Source organism: Zeugodacus cucurbitae, chromosome 6 (assembly GCF_028554725.1).
Source record: "Zeugodacus cucurbitae isolate PBARC_wt_2022May chromosome 6, idZeuCucr1.2, whole genome shotgun sequence".
In the NCBI taxonomy this organism is placed as follows: domain Eukaryota; kingdom Metazoa; phylum Arthropoda; class Insecta; order Diptera; family Tephritidae; genus Zeugodacus; species Zeugodacus cucurbitae.
The window spans coordinates 44,626,683-44,652,192 of NC_071671.1; the positions used below are offsets into that span (position 1 = coordinate 44,626,683).

The 25,510-nt window shown below is 32.4% G+C and overlaps 1 protein-coding gene across 6 annotated transcripts in view; it reads right to left on the reverse strand.

Moving 5' to 3' along the window:
• LOC105209815 (uncharacterized) overlaps nt 1–25,510 on the reverse strand; it is a 140,356-nt gene that overhangs the window by 73,430 nt on the left and 41,416 nt on the right. For 5 of the 6 annotated variants that reach the window (XR_008471859.1, XR_008471858.1, XM_054233953.1 and 2 more), the window contains exon 2: nt 14,516–15,091. Coding sequence is in view for 4 of the 6 variants with exons in the window: in XM_054233953.1 (XP_054089928.1) it covers nt 14,516–14,798 (283 nt within the window). In the remaining 2 variants the exon portion in view is untranslated. Of the gene's footprint in view, nt 1–14,515; nt 15,092–15,975; nt 16,038–25,510 lie in introns of all 6 variants that reach the window. The other variant, XM_054233952.1, reaches the window with a different exon arrangement.

Consider the following 25,510-nt stretch of genomic DNA (forward strand, 5'->3'; position numbering starts at 1 on the left):
GGATGTGGACATTTTCATGCTGTATAATTAGGCGTTTAAGGGAAATTACTCCTGGAAGTTTGGTTGATATAGCTTTGGTAATTCACGAGTTATTCACAAAAAACTTAATAGTGTTATCCTAAGCACCAAATCTTACTTTTAGAACTTAAATTTGAACTTAGTTCTAGTACATTCTAGGCTTTCGGTTATCACCATTATGTGGGCGTGACAGTGGTCCGATTGTACTTTGATAGCGTTCAACTGATAGGTAGTTAAGAATGACAGAAGCAATGAAAATTCTCAGAATTGGTGAAGGGCGTGATGAAGTGAATATTAAGGAGTAGCTGATCTGCGTTAATGAAGACCTTGGATTCCAAATATTTACTGATGAAGAAGTCATTGATGATCTGAATAGTGAGAGAGAAGATGATAAAGAGTCTTTAACTGGGTATGTATGTCAAGTGCCATCTCATGCAGAAGATTTTGAAGCTCTAGAAGTCGCTTTTTGGTGGTTTGAAAGAGAGAACGAATCGGATTCCATACAGTTGTTGCAATTGAAGCCCCTAAGGGCTTGACGGAAGGTTTGATTCATTACGACAAAGATAAATCACAAGTTATGTTCAACCAAAATTTTAAATTACATACAAGGTATTAATTTCATTATATTATAGCTCGAGTTTTAGATATCGTTTTATCTAAACGATTTATTAAAATTTAAATATTGTTTGATTTGCTTGGATTTGCGATTATTCGGAATATCCCTGGTTTTATTTGATCCGGATAAGATATCTAAATTTTTACTCAAGTGATCGCTGCATGGACGGACAGATAGACATCCGGACTTAAACTCTACTCGTCATTCGGATCACATTGGTATATGTATACAGTTTACGTTTAGGTGTTACAAACAACCGTTATGTGAACCAAACCATTATTTTTACTCTGCGCAACATGACAACTTTCCTAAAACCTAAAACATATAATAAGCAATTTGCTTTATGAGTGGGCTGTAGGCACTGAATGAACTTTAACAGTTCAATGCTACACACAAATCCCACTTACTCCACAACCATAAATGTTTAACTGGCAGCAAATACAAAATCGCAAACAATATAAATATTATTACGAATATACATATGTAAAAGCTGCAACGGTACCACTTACTGCTTAAGTGTATTACTACAACAAAACCCAGCAACAGAAACATACACACACACACCGTCGTATGCCACATGCTACAAAAGTCGAGTCGAGAGTGATAGTTAGTTAAAATAAATTGTACAACCGAATGATAAAGAAAAAGTAATGGCAACAATGGCAAACAAGATAAAAGAGGGAAATGTGTTATGTTATGGGGCACACATGCGCAAACGTGTGTGGAGGTCAAATAATATTGCACTAAATAACGTTACATTAAGTGGCCGCAAGTCCAACGCAAACCTGACCTACTAAGCCACAGCAACCAACTGACCGCAAGTAGTACCTTCGCTTACCAATTGCTGAGCTTTGTGTTGTCTTGAGTATAAGATACACATTTCTGCTGCGCGTTTTTGCTACATTTGCTCGTGGCCAGCTTGGCTGTCCGTCCAATCTTTAACCTGCCCCAGTACACCATTTACCCACTTATGTAAGTAAAATTATATTAATAAAGGCAGACAGCTGAAAACACAGAAACGCTGAAGAATGTGCACACAGAAAAAGACAAGCGCGCAAATCAAAGACATGAAAAGGCAACAAAACAATGCAAAATGCTGTTATTAGACATTGGAAACATGGGGAACATGAGTGTTGTGGCAAGGTACGAGTACAGCTCACAAAAGCTGTTACCACACCAATTGTCAATCATGCTTGTAATGTTAATTAATGGATGTTAATAAATTATTGTTCAGCACTATGGGAAGTCGCACTTGCTATTATTTACTAATGATCGCAAACCTATAGCATGAGAATGCACATTTGGGAGTATGTTGACTTGAAGGGCTATCGTTTCAGTTGGAGTTGGTTTATGTTAGTGCACCAGTGACATAGACTATTTAACTGTTCTTTAAATCTTTAGCATAAGTTATGTAAATCGCCGCTGTTGTAGTAGTAATAACAGAAAACAGAATAATGCATATATAACAATACAATTTTTTTTTAAATTTTTCACAAGTCTGGGTAACGAGAAATAAGACTTTTCCTATTGATGAAATTTATTAAAATATGCTTTTTAATCTATATCTATACTAATATTATAAAGAGGAAAGGTTTGTTTCTTTGTTTGTTTGTCTCGAATAGGCTCCGAAACTACTGAACCGATTTGCAAAAATTCTTTCACCGTTGGAACTCAGGGATAGTATAAGTGACCTAGGCTATATTTAGTTTAAAAAAAAAATAGGGTTCCTTACCAAAACTACGATAATGTAAAAAAAATACCAAAAAGCTTTTTTTTATTTCGCGAATGTAGAACTTATCATTATCTACAAAAAACGTCGCGACATCATATCTCCAAATATTATAGTTTTGTCACAATTAGCGATTTTATATAAAAAAATTAATTAAAACACCTCTACTTGAAAAGGCTCTTTATTTGTACCTTAGTATTAATCCTTATCGAAATAAATGATTTATTATTTAAGATCACTTCAAAACCTTTGTACATATAACTTTTTGAATTATTAAATTCTGACATTACATTCAAAAGATATCACGAGTTAAAAATTTTGAAAAGCCGCTCGGCGGCTAACTATGCGTTGTAGGCGTCACTCGGTCACGGGGGTACGGGAGGGGGGTTAAGATCATTCGCACGGTCGGCTCCCTACTGAATGGTCCTGTGCGGAATTAAAAAAATTGTCGCTTGATAATAATATACAGTAGAATTCGGATATAACGACCTTCAAGGGGCCGGCAGTATTATGTCGTACTAACCGGATGACGTATAAAACGGATATTTACATATGTAGGAAATCTGTTATTTGGGTTTGTTTTTAACAGACTTTTGTTCGGTAGTAAGAACTTCGGACTTGGTACATTCTACATTGCTTCGGACAAAACCAGCATGTTTGTAACAGTTAAAAATTGTTACTTGCTTGAGGTGAGTCCAGGCATCTTGAATCATTAGGATAGCGTCAAGAACAGTGATCTTCGTGCACTCAACACTACTGCATCCGCCATCTAGAAACTGAATCATTTTCAAAATAAGGTTTTTACGAAAATGTGCTTTCAAAGCTCGAATGATCCCTTGATCCATGGGTTGCAACACTGATGTCGTGTTTGGAGGCAGAAATACTAGAATTATGCTTTTCAAGTCTGCAATATGGGGATGTGCAGGACAGTTGTCAACTAACAGCAGGATTTTCTTATTCTTTTTCATAAGTTCACGATCCCATGCGCGTGCCCATTTGGTAAAAATGTCACCAGTCATCCAGGCTTTTCGATTGCTCTCATAATCCACTGGCAAATGCCGTACATTTTTAAAATATCTGGGACGTTGAGATTTCCCGATTACGAGAAGTTTTTTTTTTAGCTGTGCCACTCATGTTGGCTGCCACCATCACTGTTATTCGATAATTTCCCTTTGATAATTTTCCTCCTGTACATTTTTCACCTTTAAATTTCAACGTCTTGTCTGGGGTTAATTTATAAAACAACCCGGTCTCATCTACATTAAAAATTTCATCACCACTAAATTGAGCACGTAGAGTAGGCCAAACTTTTTCTAACCAATCGTGTACATCACTCTGTTGTACTGACAAAGACTCGCCAACAATCTTTCCACTGACGATGTTGTGTCTTACTTTAAAACGGTTTATCCAACTCATGGAACATATGAAATTTTGCATGTCTAACTGTCTAGCAAAAAAACTAGCTTTCTCTTGTAGCAGAGGTCCATTAAGAGGTATTCCCCGGTCGCGCTGAAGCTTAAATAACTGTAACAATGCCTTATCCAATTGCTCATGAGTAGAAGTTCTTACACGTTTGCTTTTCAAAACATTGGCATTAAATAGCGGCTCGATCTTGTATTTATTCTTCTTTATTGTTGATATTGTAGAATGAAATACGCCAAATTCCTTTGCGAGGATCGCGTTTGAATCACCAGCTTCTAATCTGTGTAATATTGCACTCTTTTCTTCAATTGTAAAACACTTTCTCTTCAAAGAACTCATTTTATTTTATTTTTTGAACTTGTCATAACAAGTGACAAACACTAACTGTGATTTACGCGCGCCAATAAGGAGAATTGAACGGTGAAGCGCGTCGTTTTAAACGGACGAATTATCGTAAAAGGTGTCGCTATAAACGGTTTGTCGTTCAAGCCGGAGTCGCACTAAACGGTTACATTTTCTCAGAATCTAACTATTAAGCCAAACTTGAGTAAATAATATCGACGCTAAAAACGGTTAGTCGTTATAAGCGACGTCGTTATAAATGAATTCTACTGTAATATAAAAATGAATTGCTGTTCGTTTGTGCCGCAAAAAAACGAGAACGGCCAAACCGATCTGGCTAATTTTAGTCTTGAAATATTCGTGGAAGGCCAGAAAAAGATTAGAAAGTGAGTAAATATGGAAAAATTGCGAGGAAGATAATAATAAGAGAATTTTATTCGGGTTGACAAGAAAAATTTAAAAAGAGAAAACAAAAAAATTATATTTTGAAGGTTGTCATTGCTTGTTGCTTTGTTAAAATATTTTTGTTATTGTTCAATTGTATAAGGTTGTGTCGATAGCCCAAAACAATTTGTAACAAATAAGGAAAGGCTAAATTCGAGTCCAACCGAACATTTTATACTCTAGCAATTTATTGATGTAATTTTATAGTATATGAGGGCTGATGTAATTCCAGAACCAATTTCACTCATTTTCACCACCAAGACTAACGGGAATAGGGGGAACTTGTCATCTGTTAGGCAAACAAACGGCACATTGAAATTACTCCTAAATTGCAAATGAACGAAACACCAGTCGGCAAAATCGCCAAAAATAGCGCTTTAACGAAGATTGTTGACTGTTGACACCTCGATGGATTAGTAGCATTTCTAACAGATTTTTGTCACTTCATTGACTCGAAAGAGAAGTTTTCCTGACATGAAACCTCAATATGATAACCATAAATGACTGATTGAATGACCTATATTGGTCATAAAAAAAAAGATATCAATGATCTTAATGCGACAATTTAGAATTTCGGTCCAAGAGAGTTGACACAGCTATCAACCAGGATGACGTAGTCAATTATCCCAAACTATTTAAAATTGCCTGTACTATCACCACTCACTTTGCAATTAAAAGTAGTGTGAGTTGTCATCATGCTGCGTAACATATATACCTTAGCCACAAAAACGTGTGGCCGGGTCTGCTAGTTAGTAATATACTTGAAATATGGTTATATTTCATGGAATTTCATTTCTTTTTTTGACTAAAAATCTCAGTCTAGGTAAAGCGAGTTGGTTTATTATATATTTATATATTATACTATTTACTAAAGTTTATGCTTTCACTACCACCAAAATAAGTAAAAACTCTTCGAAATCAGATCATACGATATCGGATCGTTCGAAAAACTATATAATATTTTTATGCACAATTACCGCTGTAGTAATTTCTGTTCATAATAAGTTTATATTTCTTTAGTAATTTATATTTATATAAGCGCGATCGGGTTACGCTACAAAATACATACGGTCTTGTACTAAAAAACGTTTAAGATAGTTTTTGATTGCTTGATTCAGTATTGTTTGAATAAATATGCCAGAATTTATAATTTTCCTTCGAGAAACCCGAAAATACATTCCAGATGGCTAAACATTTTAATACTAATATTGTAATAGCAAGCGCAATTTTTTTCCGTCCAATTCCCTCCAGGTATTTTTGCTGTCAAAGATGTACCACGCTCTGGTAGGACAATAGTCGAAATTGTTGAAGAAATCCGATCGTCATGTAAATACTGTTTCTATTAATCAGGAGTATCAAGGCTGGATACAATCAGAAGCTCGATGTACGGGTGTCAGATGAGTTAACGGTAAAATCGTTAAGGACCCAATTTCGATTTTCGAAAAATCGATACATTTCTGAAGTCACTAGTAGGTGTTAAAAATGGTGCACTAATGGCAATGAAAGTGTGCCCAGCCAAACGGTGGCCAAGACCGGATTGACAAGCAGGTAAGTTTTTATGTGTTATTAGCAGGGAATCATCTGCTATGTGCTGCTAACCTATGGCCAAACTTTTAATTCACACCTGTACTGTCAACAATTGGATTGTCTGAAAGAGCACTCACCTGGCAGAGGCCAGCTTGAGCCAATAGAAGAGATCACACACATCGACAGTGACTCACCAGAAGCTCATAAAGCATGTTTTAAAGGTTCTTATGTATTCACCTTATAATCCGGACTTGGCTATAGGTGATTACTACCTGTTCCTGTCTAAGACGAACATACCTAATGTTGGTGAAAAATGCACCTAGAGGGAAGCTTTTAAAAATCGATTGTCTCATTTTTGTCAATTACAACAAAGGTTTTAATAAGAGAATTTATTTGAATATGAGAATTATCGCACTGAACTAACTATGTTAAATAAAACCTGCAATTTGTTGCAAAAATAATGGATTTCGTTTTACTAGACCCAATATTTACCCAATATTTGATATGGAATATGGTAGCTTGTATATTCACACAGCTCAAATAAAAAACACTCTCAAGCAATCAATGCTTATGAAAGTGGACTTCATTTAATGATAGCAACTTGCGTTTCCTTATTTATAAGCTCGTTAAATATCGCTGGGCTTTAATAGAAATCAAAGCAGCAAAGCTACTCATTCATAAATTTTTAACTACATATAATCACACACATACACATATGTACATATGTGTGCACATACCCGCATATGTAGTAGCGCCCAAAATTTAATAAAAAAATCGACAGCAAACCGCCGAAGCAATAAAATTGTTTTGCAGACAAGAAGCTCGTAAGCCAAGCGTTGAGCCAAGCGTTATGTGTTATTGAAGATGAAGATGAAGCTGATGTAAAAGCGATAATAATAATGCAATGAAGCAGTGCCACCACTGACCCCCTCACTGCACAATAATAATTGGTAGAAATTCCAAGTGGCGTGCAGACATGCATATATGTTTATATAAGCTTAGGCATATGTACCACATATACACACAAGTGACCAATATGCCTTTGCACATATGTATATATGTATGTGTTGGGTGTATGCTACACCTGCGCCACACTGCACTCCCAATACCGTGATGCAGTAACGCCGGTTTTCCCAAACTATTTCCTTAAAAGCGTGAAGTTTTTTCGTCGCTCACATACTACTTTTCATAACGTCTGGTATATTATCATTTGCAGCGTTACAGTATTTTTTAACTCTTCTTCTTCTTCTTCTTGTTTCACTTGTTGAATCAGTGAAATTTTTGTACTTTTTTGTTGTTGCATTATTGTTTATTTTCTCGCTTTTCGGATCGGTTTTGTAATCATTAGGTGAAGAGGCGGCAAATGTGAGTGAAAGTTTTTCACCTGCCGCTGCCACCACCAACCGGTGCACCAATATCGACTGGTTAGTTGGCTGCCTGACTGGCTGGCTGTCTGGTTGCTTGGCGTTTCGATGGGATTTTGATTATTTGGTCATTGGGTTGCTGCTGCAACTTGTTGCCCGCAGCATAAAATCGTAAAATTCAATTGCGAATTGCATAAAAGGCAACAAAGGCGAGGTGAAAAATAAGCATAATGGGTTAAACGTGCAAGTGGCAGGCAAACAGCGCAGCACCGGATCGAGGCTTGGACATATTTACGCGCACTCACTTTTGTAATATATGGTGGTTTTATGTGCATATATAACTGTGTAAATGTGTATAATACTAACTAGAGTGACATCTCATTAATATTTACTACCTTGGCAGTGTATTGCTAGCTCTATTTATTTAATTGCGTATACGCAGTGTGGTACCCTGAGAACTCAAGATAGTGTAAGCTTTAATTTCACACTGACCAGACTGTAACACAGTATACCAAAAAGAGCTCAAAACTGTTTCTCAATATTTTCCATTATTCCACATCTAGAGTGTCTAGTTGTAGTACTAAATAAGAAAATGCCTTTTTAGTTCTAGTTATTGAATCATAATCAATATGGACTATTGAGTTAATTTTCCCACAAAAAGGACATTTATATTTACAAGTATTTTTATTCTTGTTGTTGTTGTTGCAGCATAAAGAAAGTTGAGGAGTTAAAAGCCCTTTATCCTTATGAATCTTCTCTTATGCATGCTCGACTGTGTTTTAGGACTAATAGGCATGCCAACCATGGTCTACCATCAATTACTAGAGCTGTCACATATTTCAATATTCACCTTTTTAAACTTTATCTAGGAGATCAAATTAGATAATTAAATAGTATACTTTGGCATTGGTTTTGGCCCTTACTAATTCAAATTCTTCAAAGCAAATTTTGTTTTCATCACGGTGTCGGCAACGTCTTTTAAAGGGGTGATGCGGATCGATATGTATATATTTGTTGCAAAATTTGGGTTCGGAAGTTCGAAATAATCTTAAGTCATAGGCATAATTTTACCGTTATGTAATGAAATTGCGATTGAGCGGTTTTTCCCCTATCTACATATTTTTCTTTGCAAATATTGTTTTTTATTGTATTTCACTTCAAGTACTGAACTCTACTACCATAATTATTTCATATTTGTTCAGCCATCATTGCTATTGCTTCTAGTTTACACTTTCCCCTTCAGAGATATTATAATAACAATTTTTAACCAAAAAAAATATAAATATTTCTACAGATTTTTAAATTGTTAAGCTGAAATAAGTTTTATTTATATTTACTGTAAATATTTTTATTCTATGCAAATGATTTTGTTTAGGTTTCTATGTTGCACAGAGTATTATAGTTTGCTTCATATAACGGTTGATTGTGCCACCAAAAAATAAAAGAGTTAGATATGGGGTTATATATATATAAATGATCAGGATGACGAGACTATAACTTTTCAAGGCCCCAGATATCGAACATGTTGAACTCAGCTCAGTTAATTTTTTTATAGGCTAAGGCATACTATATATGATGATTTTCGTTTTTCTATTGGACTTTATGCCGAATATATGGGTCAAATTGTGTGTGATTTTAATAAAAATATAGCAATAAATTGCGAGAATATAAAATGTTCGGTTGCACCCGAACTTAGCCTTTCCTGTTTGGACTTAAGAAACAATTGAGAAGCAATTTAAAAACTATCCAATCCGCACCATATACGGCGCTCATCATCGCAACACTCCAAACATTGATTCGATGAGTCATCGTATAGTCCTGACTTGGCACCGAATGACTTTTTTTTATTTTCGAACGTAAAAAAATAAACTGAACGCATCTTTTGAAGATACCACAAAGTATCAAAAGTGCATCGACATTTGATTTAAATGCACACTAAAGTGTATTGATCTTAATGGAAACTATTTTGGAAAACAATAAATATGATTCCATTGGATTTTGTCCTCAACACTATAAAAGGCAACACTAGAATATGAAGATGAAGAATCCGCTGAAGCAATTTTAAAGTGGTTTTAAGATTATTCAGAAAAATATTATCTTTGAAAAAGTAAGAACCATTTTTATCCATGGATTAAACTAGAATAATGAGGAAAACAATTCTCAAAAGTCAATTTTTATTTTAGAACCCTCTTATTGTTAGATGACATTAGGAGATATTCCAAAAATAATATCGTGCCACAGTAGTGCTCTGTCGGTAGAAATTTGTGAGTTTTTAGAATTATTGATCTATAATAGTATAAGAGAGATGTAATTCCTAGACCTCGGCTTAAGATAAACTAAATAATAAATGTAAGTTAGAAGATCGATTTAAAAGAAGATTAAAAAAAATATATATAGAAATAATTAAAAAAGTTTCTTGCGGAAATCTTTATAAGCGCTACTTTAATATTCAAAGCTCCAATTAATTTAATGATATTATATAAAAAACTTAACACTGACTCAATATGGCGCTAACATTTAAAATATTCGAGTGCCAATGACAGTGTTAATTATGTATACCTTCATGCTACGTTACATATGTTATATATATACATAAACAGATTTGGAATTGACCAAACAACAAAACTTGAATTGCATTTATTTTATTTAATTCAGCTGCGGCAGTCACGTATGAGGTTAAGTGATAAATACAGTCGCGTGGTAAATCTAAATAAAGATATGAGTAAAGAGCAACAAACCAAAATTTAGATTAAAAAATGAAAATAAAGCAAATACTTACAAAGGTCAACTACACAATTAAATGACGACGGCGCGCACATAATAAACTACTCAATTACAAAAACGAAATCTAAATTTACTTAATTAGTACAAAACAAAAGGCTTGAGGGTTAAACCATGCGCCGTAGAGTTGTAAAAATGTTTTTATTTTTTTTTTAATATTTATTTTTAGTTTTTTTATTTGCAGTTCACAAAAACCAAGCGCCGCCTGCCACTTGCACAGGTGTGAATGCTCAATTAATCGAACGAATACTCGTTTTACACATACATACACATTTACATAAATAATTTATGCATTCGCGTATTTTTAACCACTCAACATCTGTCAAATGTATGCCAAATAATTTTTATACGCAATTTACCGTGATGTTTATGCATTCAAACGAAGTGCGCGGACAAAAGTGTTGGCAATAAAAATTTTTTAACACAAAAATCATAACAAAAATACCTCATGAAACATACAAATATACATAAATACCGAAATACATGTATATAATGTAAGAAAAAATATTATTAAATGATGATTGCCTAAAAAGTGGGCCAACGACCAACCAGTGACCGTCCCACAACACGTTGAGTGGGAGCCAAACGAGCGCAAAAAGCAGAGAGAAGTGAATGTGTAACTGTATTCGCAAGTATATAGTACAATATATACATATTTACTTGAGTATATATAACGCTATAGGCCATGCCACATTCCATACAAAAAAAATGGTAGCACATTATGCATTGCGAATAATTATGTTTGTGTGTGTGTGTGTGCAGGTGGCGACTTAAGACAAACCAGTAATATTTCCCACGAAAGTCGAGCAAAACAGAAATAAAATGCATTAATAAATACAACATAAAAATGAAGTAATAAAAGACATACTCGTACATACATATTTACATATATAAAACTACAAACATTGCCGGTTCTTGTATTAAATGACCAATGCAATCACCAGATACTAACTAACTAACTTGGATTAATACTAAAGTGACAGTAGAATATGCAGCTGTGTTAACATACATTTACACACTATATAGTAAATATATTTATGTTTCATATTACTCACTTTTGCCATATATGAACTAATCGAAAGAAACTAACTTTTCTTGACAACGCAAAAAAAGCGGCAACGTTTCATTGACACTTGCAAATGATATAATCAAGCGTTTATTACCACTTCTGACCAAGCGTGATCAATTGACAATATAGAAGCTAATTTATAATTGGTGATTAAAGGACAGAACTGGTGATTTATCATTCGACAGTCGATGAAATTTCCTTTCTTTCTCTTATAGTTTATTGAACAATATTGTAATGGCGAATATTCACATCAAAAACAAATAAGGAAGGGCAAAGTTCGGGAGTAACCGAACTTAATTTGGCAAAAATATTACACATATTAACCGATTTATAAGGTATAAAGCCAAAAATACTATAATTGGTATGACCCGATTTTAATAATTTTTAGTACAGAGACACACTATTAAAAGGAAAACATCTCATTTGAATTTTTTTAGAATTCGGTGAACTGTGAAGGAATCAGATGGAATTCAAAATTGAGTTATATGGGAGGTAGGGCTAGATGTGAACCGATTTCGTTCATTTTCCATCGGTAAATTAGGATGTCGAAAAAGTGTCATGTACCGAAATTCGTTGAAATCGGTCGAGTAATTTCTGAGATGACCTATCTATTTGATTCATATGTGCGCGCCAAGCCCATTATCCATTTTTTTTAATCGGAGTGCAGCCTTTTACTGCCACTTCTTCTGTAAAACTTAGTGATTCTGATGATTTTCATTAGTGAGTTAACGCACTTTTAGTAAATTTCAACATAATCTTTATGTGGGAGGTGGGCGTGGTTATTATCCGATTTCACCTATTTTCATGGTGTATGATCGAGTAAGTAAGGGAAATGACTGCAGAAAGTTTGGGTTATGTAGTTTAAGAATTTTGCAAGATATATACAAAAAAGCTATATACAAAAAACCTATTTGTGGGCGGGGCACACCCACATCCACTTACTATCATCACTAGTGACACTAGACTTTGAATTACCTTATTATGTACCTTAAAATTCGTTTTGCAATGAAAACAATGGTACTATCTATACATGAAATATTACTTCATATTTATTGCTCAATATCACTAGGGAATCTAAATCTAGCTGCTTTTGGAATTTAATTTCTAATTTCTCATTATAAATAATTTGAGTAATTTGAAGAGATCTATAAACTTTCTGAGCAGTTCAACAACTTTTAACTATTTTTCTTTGATAAAACCTTACTGACCATTCTAACTTTGAACTTTTAACTTTTTGACCATTCTAATTTGCGATCACTTAATGTTACGGAGTTAATGTTTTGCAATGATCGCGAACCTTAGGCGACAAAACAAAGTGGTGGATGGTCAATAATTTTCGAGTTTTGTTGTCTCTTATATGATCAGCAATATTTCTTTAAAATTCGTATATTATTGAAAACTTATGAAAACAACCAGAGAGATCACTGTACTCAAGAGTACAATTATTAATACATGCCTCTATATCATTATTAATTCGTATATCGATTGCTTTTAACGACTTGAAATTAGAGAGTCATCCACTCAATAAAATATGAGCTGACAACATGGCCAGTGAATAATATATAACAAACACATAAGGACATACATACCTTATATATATGCCAAACATGTCAAGAGACGTGAGAAATTTTTAATTGAAATTCATTTAATTTGGTTATGAGTACATTTTTCATTATTTCCATATTCAAATTGGACGTATTGGCGCTCTTTATTAAGTATGTATGTATGCATGTATTTATGCTTCACTGGGACTCGTTAATATTTTTTTGTTGACTCAAACAGCGCCTGCAGCAACTCTCAATTGCCACAATCACAACAAATTAATAGGGCCAAGCGTAGAAATCATTACTTCAAGGCGTTTGCAGTCGCATTTTTCTAAAGTCACCTCAAGCTAACTACGTACATATGTATCTATATATGTAAGTATGTATAAGTATATATTTGAACGTTTGTATGTATGTATTGTGCATTTGTAAAAATGCATGATTTTTCCATAAATCAATACAAAAACAAGTAAAAACGCGTTAAGTAAACAAATTGCACATTACTGTTTTGAGTAATATTTGTTTGTATGTATTTAAGTATGAATTTGTACTTGAGTATTCGAAAGCAAGTATTTACAGTCACCTATAAAATTGAACATTTCAGTTAGTATTTATGCCATTCACAAAATTGAATTGATCGAAATTATTAGAAAGGTGGCAACTGTGTCGTTATATTTTTTGGCTATCTATTTACATATTTGAAAGCAAAATACAAAAAATCAAAATAGCTTCCTTAGCTTTGTTAAAAGGAATTTTTATAATGTGATATTTATCGATTTACCGATATATTTTGTTTAATTATCGATATACATACAATCGAAAACTGAGGTATAAGATTTTAATTTCAACTATCGTGATTAAAATACGATTTTCATAATGTGATATTTATCGATATATTTTTATCGATACTATTATAATCGATAACTGAAGCATAAGATGTAAATTTCCAATCAGTTTTGGGTTTAGTCGGTGTGCAGCCCTTTTTAGCAAAGTTCACAAGTTCTTTTATTTCTATAAAAGTGTCTATAAAATATTCAATATCAACACAATTAGTATACGTATACAGGGATAATGACCGCTCATTTTTGAAAAAGTGGGAACCGCTTCTACGTATAAATCTCTTGAATATCCAATGCGATATATAGTCTATAAACTTAAATTTCAGACAGCCTTAGAAATCGATTTTAAAAATTTAAAATTTTGTTGATTTTAATTTGGGCCTTTTTTTAGAATCTTGTTTGAAATTTTATGTTATTTTTGAATTACAATTCCATCCACTAATGATTACTTTTAAGACACACTGTACGCACGTACATAAATACCTTTAAAGCTAAATCAATAGACATGTATCGCCAAATAGTTGAGCGAACGACATGGCCAAAAGTGTAAAACAAACAAATTTCATAAAATGCTACCACAACAACACACAAATAATAATACAAACGCCTGATGTCTGGACGTTGGCCATTTTGAGACTTTAACGTTGAACGCCGCCTCAAGCAAAAGTACTTTGAATTTCGATTACTTACTTATTATGTGCCTTAACACCCAACAACACGCTCACACACACATACACGCATGCAAATAAACTCATATTCATTAATATATGATAAATAATTGTATGTCTGTATGGCGGGCGGTTGGTTAATTGAAACTCACCTTTTGGCATGCCACACGGTCCCTTCGTACGTGAGTTATCCAAAAAGTCCAAATCATATTTTCGCGCAGGTGGATAGGTGAGCGCCACATGTGCCTCGCCCAGCTGCAGCAGACAGCAGACGTGCAGACAAATGTACAGCGTGGCGGCGGTAAAAACGATGGTCGGTGTTTGCGCCGCCAACTTGCTGGCTGTTGACCGACCGAGTACCATGGCTGGTGTGGCCATTACGCCCGCTGACTTATGCCGTTGCCGGCGGCGTTGATTGTTGTGCGCCGCATTCATTGTTGTTGCTGCTGCTACTGTCGTTGTTGTTTTTTTGTTTTTATTATTGACTAAATGTTTGTTTGTTAACGTTGGTATTTTCAAAATTTTTTAGATAAATATTTTAATGGTATTTTCCACGCGCCGTCTGCCGTTATTTATTTGTATATCTTTTTATTACAAAAACAAGAAAAAAGCTATCTCACTACTTAAGTGTGAGGAAATATTATTTGTGTGCACTTTTCACACTTTGCACTTTTTTTGAACTGTGTGTGTGTTTCAAGACTGCAGCTTATGACCAGCCATCGGTGAACCTGGAAATTGTGGAATTAGTTTTTGTGTTTTTATAGAATTTTAATAAATTTATTTAAACAAATAAATTTGATTTTAACAGCTTAAAAATTTACTCTAATTTATTTTTTTATCCTTAATTTGGATTCGTTTTATTTATTTAATTTTTAAGTGCTTTATTTAAATTGCTTTCTATTTAGTGCTTTATAAATATAAATTATTTAATTATTTAATTTAATTTAATTTATTTTATTTTATTTCATTTTATTTTATTTTATTTTATTTTATTTTATTTTATTTTATTTTATTTTATTTTATTTTATTTTATTTTATTTTATTTTATTTTATTTTATTTTATTTTATTTTATTTTATTTTATTTTATTTTATTTATTTTATTTTATTTTATTTTATTTTATTTTATTTTATTTTGTTTTGTTTTATTTTATTGTATTTTATTTTAATTTAATTTATTTATCTATTATATCTCTTCATATTTCAATACAATTTTCTTGTTTTTTCATTTTACTGTTTTAAATAAATTTTGTAAACTATTTGGAAAATGTATGTATATCTTTCTTGCCACTCATGTGTTTACTGTTAACTAGTTATGTACACTTTTTGGCGTGTGCTGTCACGTTCACGTGATTATTTCATTAATATCATACCAACATACGAAAACAACAACAAAAAACACTATTTAATGCTGCAAATTCACTTTTTGCTTGGCTGTGTAAATATTTTGCTTAGCAATTAACACATACTTTTTACCACACACTCACTAAGTAATTGTTAAAAGGCAATCACTTATTTGTATTTTGTTAAAGATATTACATAACTTTTACATATTTTTAACTTAATGCACTATTTTTTATTTTATTTGTCATTTATTATAATTGTCAATTTTACCTTGTGGTTGTTGTGTTCTTATTGAATGGTACTTGCGTTGATTGAAATTATATCGTTTTAATCTGTAATGGTAAAAGAAAATAAAAGGAATTCATGGATTAAAATTATAGCAATAATTATAATTACTTTTCGACAAAAATCAAACTAGTCGTTATACAGAGTGAAATAAAATAAAATATAATTTCTAACCTATCTTTTGAAATTTTCAGATCCACACTTCGAGATGTTATTCAAGCTCAATTATAAACTCATGAAATAATTACAACTTTAAGTTAGATTCCAGTTCTGAAAGCGGATACATATGACAGCAAGGTCAACCTGTAAGATCATCAATTCCAGAATCAATAGCATCGAATATTTTTAAACTTATCTAAAGATATATTGACAAAAAGATTAGTAGTAAGATCAATATGAAAAAAGTATTTAAAGAATTAATATATATTATATTTGTTTATAGAAGACGAAATCTTTAATTTACGAATTAATATTTCTATAACAAAAAATTACTATGAAGGTAAAATTTAGATTTGCTGGCTTTCTAGAGATTCCAAGCTCAATGACATTCTCAAAATATTTGAAGAAATCGTAAAAAAAAAATTAAAAAATAATACAAAAATGCAGTTATTGATATTAGATTTCATGTTGAATATTTTCACACAACAATAACAGCAACAAATAATAAAAGAGGTCAAAATCGAAATTACATTTTAAAAGTGTCTGCGCATAGTTAAAAATCAGTAATCGGATTAGCAACGCCAGGTATTATTGTGCGTCGGTTACACGGACTGATTGATCAAAGCATATACTCGTGTGTGAATGTGTACGCATATGTAAATTCCAGGCACCTGTAAATGGGTATACATATACACGTATGCTTATATGAATATTTATGGCAGTAGCTTTTCTATATTTAACCCATTAGATTGGATACACATATTAGGTGTTTATATACACTACATATATGCGTATATGTACATAGCTTGACCATACTATACACAAGTACTATACGAATCAGTAAGTGCCCCTTTAATTGCATTGAACTTAATGAGCAAAGTTTATGAACTTCGTTTTGTTACATTAAACACTTTCAAAGCTGTCTAAGTAGCGTGTGAAACTTAGCGGTAAATAAAAGTTTAAAATTTCGGTAATTTTTTAATGGAAAAACGGTGTAAATATACATTATGCACATTACCTTTATGGGTATTAAGTTTGATTGATTTAGGAATGGAGTAATAGAAAAAGAGGGAGAGAAGTAAAAAAAAAATGTTTATTTATTTTTTTTATTTTTACACTCTGAAATCATACATATGATAAGTTTTAATAATGTATTTTTAATATATTTTAATATTAGTCTTCATTATTTCGCTAACAAAACCATTTATTACTGCTTCAAATAACTTTTCTGAAACAATTAGTTGGTGACCCTATCAATGATCTCTTTACAAACATAAAAATGTTAAAATTATATATTTTTAAGAGTAAATATTGCGCATTCCAATCGGTTTGTTTTACATAAACAACACTTAAATACTATCGGACATGCCTGAGTGTTACCAGGTGGATACCCAATCAAAATCGCTTTTGCTGACAATGGGTGTGAGAAAACAATTACTTTGATCGCTGCTACCAACAGATTTAACTGTCAACAATTGTGTCGTACAAAGTGAGCACAGAAAATAATTGTATCAATAGCCCAAAAATCCCATGACACATGACAACAAAGTATTCCTTTCTACATACAATAAATAATTTGTAAAGAAAACCCGCCCGAGATGGTTTGTCTTGTTCTTGTCTCAATTGAAGGCATTCAGCAGCTGCGAGTGGGCGTGCGTAGAAACTCGAATGCTGTCATAATCAAGCATAGACACCATTTTGCGCCACTTTTAATGACAGTAAAATATATATTCACGCCGTGAAACTGTCAATGCGGATATGAGAGATTAACATACTTTAATGATTTCATTGACTTTGACCAGTGGGCAGGTGCAACGCATGTGGCTTTTATAAGCTTATTCATGAATGATAATATTTTTTTATCCAATATAATTCTTTTAAATATGAATCACAGACTGTACACAAAAATACAAAATTTGTCGAAAATTTCAATAATTGACCACCGATTCGATGGATGATAATGTTTACAAAGTGATTTCTTGACTCAAAATAAACCTGTTATTATAACAGTTTCTTTCCTCTAACAGGCAAGGTGTTTGCGGGCCGAGTGCATATCTGATATGAGAAATCTTGCCATGAAATTTATAAACCATGTATTAATAAAAGGCTAGAAGTAAACTACGCGATTTATTTTATTTAATAGAATGGGATTGAATCTTGAACAATTTATGTTCGCTTTAAATAAATTGATTGTCTAGATCAAGATGAAAGAGAAAACTTTAGTTCAGAAATATATGTACGTATTGTCATGGAATTTAAGTGAGGGAGTGGAACCTATAATAATTATTTTTCATACATAAAATTATTACTTTCCCCCTTTATGATATGATGGGCACTATCCGGATCATATATAGCTAAAAATCGTTAGTGGTTAATCTTACAGAAAGCATTTTACTGAATTTATTTTAGAATACTTCAAAATATAGTATGTATTTGCCATTGAATAATGAAAGTTTTGAAGCATTTTTTTAATCACGTCATCATGCTTATATAAAATACTTTAGAGAATGACTAAGTGTCTTATTGGAAACCCGATCCCCTTCAATCGACCTTAATTAAACAACCAAATGGATAGACAAAGTCGCCGAATTAACAAATTACGATACACACATTCGAAAAACGTTCGATTGCACCATTTTCAGCGCAAAAAGCCAATTGTTGCATGCAACTTAACACCTTTTAGAGCCATTTAATTTAATTAGCAATTAGCACGCAATGAGATTCTAAAGCGGCTACAAAAACCGATCACAGCACAAGCAACACAAACAAACAGGCGCAAACAGCGCTTAACAAGCTGTACTTGTAGAGCATTAAAAGAGATAAATAAACAACAAAAACAAAAACAAAAACAAGTATAAACAAATGCAGCAAAAGAGTTTAAGTAAAAGTTAAAACCAGTTGGCCAGTGACTTACTGCCACAAATTAGTACGATCGAAATGGCTTCACAATGCATAGCATATGCACATACATACTTATATATATAGAGTATCTACCTTAATCAATACAGTTAGCAAAGTAATGAATCAAAACAAAGAGAACAACAAAACTGGCAAAAATAATATATACAAGTGCAAATTAATCATTTAATTATATTTATTGTTGTTGTATTCGTTTTTTGATTCAGGATAAGTGAATGATAAATTCCCAGAGAATTGTTTTTGAGTTTAATATGTGGCTTTTGCAAGTATAGTGAAAACCCGATTATAGAAACTTTGACATTTATTGTTTCTTTAAACAGTTACAACAAAACTTTATATGCATATTGGACATGAACCTCCATATTTTTATACTCTCGCAACAAAGTTGCTAAAGAGAGTATTATAGTTTTGTTCACATAACTGTTGTTTGTAACACCCAAAACTAAACGAGTTAGATATAGGGTTATATATACCAAAGTGATCAGGGTGAAGAGTGGAGTTCAAATCCGAATGTCTGTCTGTCCGTCCGTCCGTCTGCAAGCTGTAACTTGAGTAAAAATTAAGATATCTTGATGAAACTTGGCACACCTGTTTCTTGGCACCATAGGAAGGGCGGACCACTGCCACCCCCACAAAATGGCGAAAACCAAAAATACATAAAGTGCTATAACTAAGCCATAAATAAAGCTATGGAAATAAAATTTGGTATGAAGGATCGCACTATGAAGGGGCATATTTGGATGTAATTTTTTTGAGGAGGTGGGCGTGGGCGCCCCCAATAGGTTTTTTGTACATATCTCGCATACCAATAGAGCTATATAAACCAAATTTCTGCAGTCGTTTTTTTTTATCCACTTCTTAATACAGTCCAAAAATGAAAGAAATCGGATAATAACCACGCCCACCTCCCATACAAAGGTTAGGTTGAAAATTACTAAGAGTGGGTCAACTCACTTACGAAAAACGTCAGAAACACTAAATTTCACATAAAAAATGGCAGATGGAATCTGCACTCAGATTTTTTTACAAAATTGAAAATGGGCGTGGCGTGCCCACTTATGGATCAAAAACCATATCTCAGGAACTACTCGACCGATTTAAATGAAACTTGGTTTGTAATAGTTTCCTTACATCCCAATGATATGTTGTGAAAATCGTTTCACAACCACGCCTACTTCCTATATACCAGAACTTTGAAGACGATCTGAATCGTTAACTTTACAATATATAAAGTAAGTACTAGTGAAGAAATCGGTGCAGAACTTTGCACAAATACTATGTTCATAGTGTGGCAGCCCCATTCTAAAAATCGCCGAAATCGGACCATAGGTTTTTAAGGCCCAATATATCGAACACGAGGACCTCGGTAGAAGCACCGAAACCTAATATTATGGTTTCCAACTTTCAATGGGCTTTATACAATATATATGACGAATATGTGGGTCAAATTGCGTATTATATAATATAAATAAAGTTAAATAAATAAACTGCGAGAGTACAAAATGTTCGGTTACACCCGAACTTAGCCCTTCCTTACTTGTTATACAATATAATTAAACAGGCATTTCAGTTTTAAGTCTTTACCTCAAATTTTATACAAAATTCTAAAAAAAAAGTTATACTTAGGGTGAAAGCTGAAACATTTCAAATAAAATCATAGAAAAATATGCACAATTCAGTCCATTCATAGGAGATTTTGCGTATTTTTCGGCTGCAAAAATGCTTTTTATTACTTATTATTTGGTTACCAGTACTAGTAGTCTTTTATTTGAAGGTATAAATAAAATTTATATTCGATGAAAATTCTGTGACTTTGTCGATTTTGTACTGTACTTATACGCCAGAAAACACAAAATTTGACCAATAAACTCTTAATAAAGTCCCCTAGAATAACAAAAAGATTTCATATAGAATATGACGACTAGGGTAAATCCTGAACTGATTATATCATTACTCTCCAAGCAACAATATATCCAAAATTTTATGTTCATTTAATTTTAATAAGTTATTTCACATATTAACCGATATACCTTTTAGAGCTCACCGGATGTGTAAAAATCTGAATATTAGGTATAAAGGAATAACCCTAGCTAATAACACTAGTCCTTTTATTTTTGGTGTAGAGACACATTATGGAAGAAAAATATTCCATCTGAATTTATTTACAAAATCTGAGAGATTCACTAATATTTTCGATAAAAAAAAACTATAAATCGGCACTGTGGCCTACAGTTCGATATTTGAGGATTTGAAAAGCTATAGTCCGTAGTATTCGGAAATTTTTAAAAGAGTGTCGCTACACCTCAAATGTCATTTTGTTCCGCTATCTTCATTACATTCACATTAATGTGAAGAAATCAATCAATAATCACATCTGATTTGTTTCCCTTTTCATTGTTTATTTGAGTAAGCCTTTTCAACTTAACTCATATTAAAATTTATTTGAAAATATTTTACTATACTGGTGACTTAGTTTTGTTGTTGTTTTACATACAATTTATTGTTTAAGCGAGTGTTCTTTTGCCGCTCATTTATAAGAGAATGCGTTATATACTACATATAACATGGTATATGGTATACATGAAAGACATTTCTATCCCGCTAAAGAGACAAGTATATAATGAATAACTACAAAAGACTACATTCATATGAGTTTTAATTACAACTCAGACTCTAAACTTTAGTCTCCATAATTTTTCACAAGTATTTTATAATGTTCGTTTCTCCCCGATACCACCTAGTTAACTTCTAGATCATTAGATTTAGATTTTAATTCGATTAATGATGAAAGAAATTAGTAATTAGTAATCGTTGTTATTATTATGAGTAAAAATATTTGCAATTATGTTTTTTGCGGAGTTAAGTTATGGCTGTGAATAGCGGCTTAAATATAGTTAGAGTGGTAAACATTGAATTAATTAAAATTAATAAAATAATAAAGAAACAAAAGTAACAAAACGAATACATAAATAAAGCTACCAATAACAAAAAAAAAAACATATTATTTATATTTATTCTTTATAGAAAAGATATTATTCACGAATCAATTCAAAAGAAGAATGTTGTTTAACAGGTTTTATGGACAAGCGCTAGCTAGAATATGACTGTGCTTAATAAACAAACTACTAATAAATATACTACATAATTTATACATACATATATGTATATGTAAATATATGTTTGTATATACGACTATATATCTACTAAATCGGTTGTTGGTCTCTTGAAAGGAACACTAATAATCAGTTTTGCACAAGCATATTTTATTATGCTTAACAAGTAAATATTTAGTTTTTATTAGTAATAAAGATATAATTTAAATCATCGATAAAAACCCAACAAACGATTTAAGCAAACAGTTTAACATCATTAAAAAACAAGCAAGTGCTAAGGCTATGTACACAGTACGAAGGGGTGAATGTTGTTAGTTTTAAATTAGACTTTAGAAAAATCTTTCAAAAAGTACATTTCTAGCATGGCTTCCACATAAAACATTGTACCACAAATTCACTGCGAATATTTTGGAATACAACAGTTCACATTTTCATGCTCTAATTGGTTATTCAAAATGGTAACAATTTTTAGCCAAAACGATTGATGAAATTCTTAAAAAAATAGACAAAGCTAACAGTAAGACTTTCTCTAAGAAAGCAGTAACTCTTACACATCAGATCGATTTTTTCATCAAACAAATAAACCTAGAACGATTTTTCACGATATAGATATTGTTGTTTTTGTTCGTTATTGATTGCGACCCTGTTTTCTGTAGGAAAGGCGAAAGTAAACATTTGGCGTTACTTCCCACCCCTTTGAACCCGATAATAGAAGTTGTCTTTTAAGTAAGTTATATAAAATCTTCCATTTAAAGACAACCCTAATGCAGGCACATACATATGTACATATATATATAAATATGTATTAAGCAGCTTTTGCAATATTGTATTATTAATTTATCAAATGTTAAAATACATTGAAATATGACAGCAGTTACTCATCCAGCGCTTACTTTATCTTCAAATTCACCAACAAGATTCATATTAGAAATATTTTTCAATTAATTAAGCAAAAAAAAAACAACCAACAGACACCAACGCTGTTTTGGCCACAGAGCGGTTTGACAACAACGCAAGCCTTTTACCGCCATTCAATAATCCGATTTCCGTCTCCGCCTTAAAACCGCTAGTCAATGACTAAATACTACAACAATCTTATTTATACTAAGCATCATTATTATTACTATTGTTGTTGTCATTCTCATTTCATAGATGCGCAATTAATAGCACGCTTGCATTCAACGGCGCAATGGACTTTTGTGCGCGCCCGCGTCATAAGCGGCTCGCTGACCTTGCTGCGCCGCAAAAACGCGCAAATACAAGTAAGCAAACAAAATGAAAAATAAAACGAGAAATAAAATAAATAATATATTTAGTAGCCACATACAAAGGTATGCAAGCAAATAACAAGCAAACAAATAAATGAGACAGGCATTCAAACATTTGCGCTTTTACATAGCAGTACAACACTCAGCGAGGCAAACAAATATGCAGCTGAAACAACAACAAAAAAGGCCAACAAAAGCTAACAGCAATGAGTAATAACAAGCGAGTAAAAAGATATATTTAAATGTGCATGAAATCAACAGCTCAAATTTCTAAGCTTCGCACAGCTTCTCGTTAGACAGGTATTTGACATTCTGATACATGCGAAATGCACATAAATTCATTTACATATGTATATAAAGAGTGGTAAATACCCAGTAGGGATGAGTATTCAAAAATTTTTAATAGTCAACAAAATTATGTCTTTATATGAAAAGTATGTCTTTATTAGCCTTTTAATAATTGGTCTGTACCACGAATTAAATCAAAAATTACTAAAGACTTTAAACAGTCAAAAAATCATAAGATATACATCTGAGTCATTAATTCCTATTTTCATTAACTGTATCATTGACAAGCGTTATTTAGATTCAAACCATTTTAAAATATCTCACAAATAAGTTCGATATATTCAATACAAATTCAAGAAGGTTTGGGTGGAAATAATCAGGGGAAGTTCTTGACAGATATCAGCAGAAAGTAAAAGAAACTCCAGAAAATATTTTCACAGCAATTGATTATGATATGCCAGACATTGGCGGATATTTATGATAGAAATTCAACAACTCCAATGAATTTTGATTTCTCTTTTATAAAGTGATTGTAAAGTGGAATTAAAAATAGTTTTATAAGGTATTTGATAATATGAAAAGGTTGTATACTTTTATGTTAGAGGTTCGTCATCCGACCCATACAAACTGAAACCTCACATTCGACCTTTCTCGACAACCTAGATGAAATTACAAACCTTTTTGAATTTGCTCGTGTTTCTAGATGTTTTCGTACAAATCTTACGTTCCTACTTAAAACCAGAACAAATATTAGCTTTAAATAAAAATTTGAACTAGTTAAAGTTATAAAAATTATATAATTTTTAAATAATATAAGAACACAGTGGTGAATCGACCATCCAGCTGGCTTAATATTGAAAAACTAGTTTTACTAGATCAATCCCAAAACCGAAATTCCAAATTAACTTACAACTAAGAGGTATTCTGGTGTAGAGACATGAATTACAAGCCATTTTTAAAGCAATACATTTTTTGTATAATTTTTTTGCTTCTTTGATTTTTTTTAAATTGTTAAAAATTATTCCAGAAAGAAGACTCTTCAATTTCAGGAAAATCGGTCCAGTAGAACTTGTGAAATCGTGGTTATCGTTTTAAAAAATAAAGAAAAGCATTTAAATTTTCGCATGAAGTCGAGCCAGTTTGAATACCGCATCAAGAACATATCTGAATCTCCGAAAATGATTTGAATTTTGAAAAATACAGTTGCACAAGTATTCTTAAATAGTTAAACTTTGAAAATAAAAAAAAATATTTGATTTTTATTTTTCTTTCTACACTAGAATACCCCTTTAATATGATTGTATAAATTTCAAATGCGTGGCTGTGATTCAAATTTTATTGAAATATTCCTACAGGGTATTCACCATATGCCAATGAATGGTATGCTGCGTAGGTGCATACCACTAGTGGTAATGGCGTCTAGTTTTACTTATAAAATTTTTTTATCATATTTCTGTTTTGCTTGCTTTGTTATTGTTTTTGTAGTCTCACTTCGTTTTATATTTGGATCAATGTCAACGGTCTAACAGCAAAACAAGTAATAGCTGTAGTAATAACAGTGATGCCAAAGCCAACACCATTGACAACAAATACAGCAACAACAGCAAATAACCGCTTCATAACTCTGAACAGTTGTGACCTTATTGCTAATTACTTCAAGAATAGCGTCAACAACTGGCAGCTTACAGTCACTTGCCTTTGGCGCGCATGGCTACTGTTGTTGGCTACCCCTGACGTCCGTCAGACAGTCACATGAGCTTCTGGCTGTTGTCT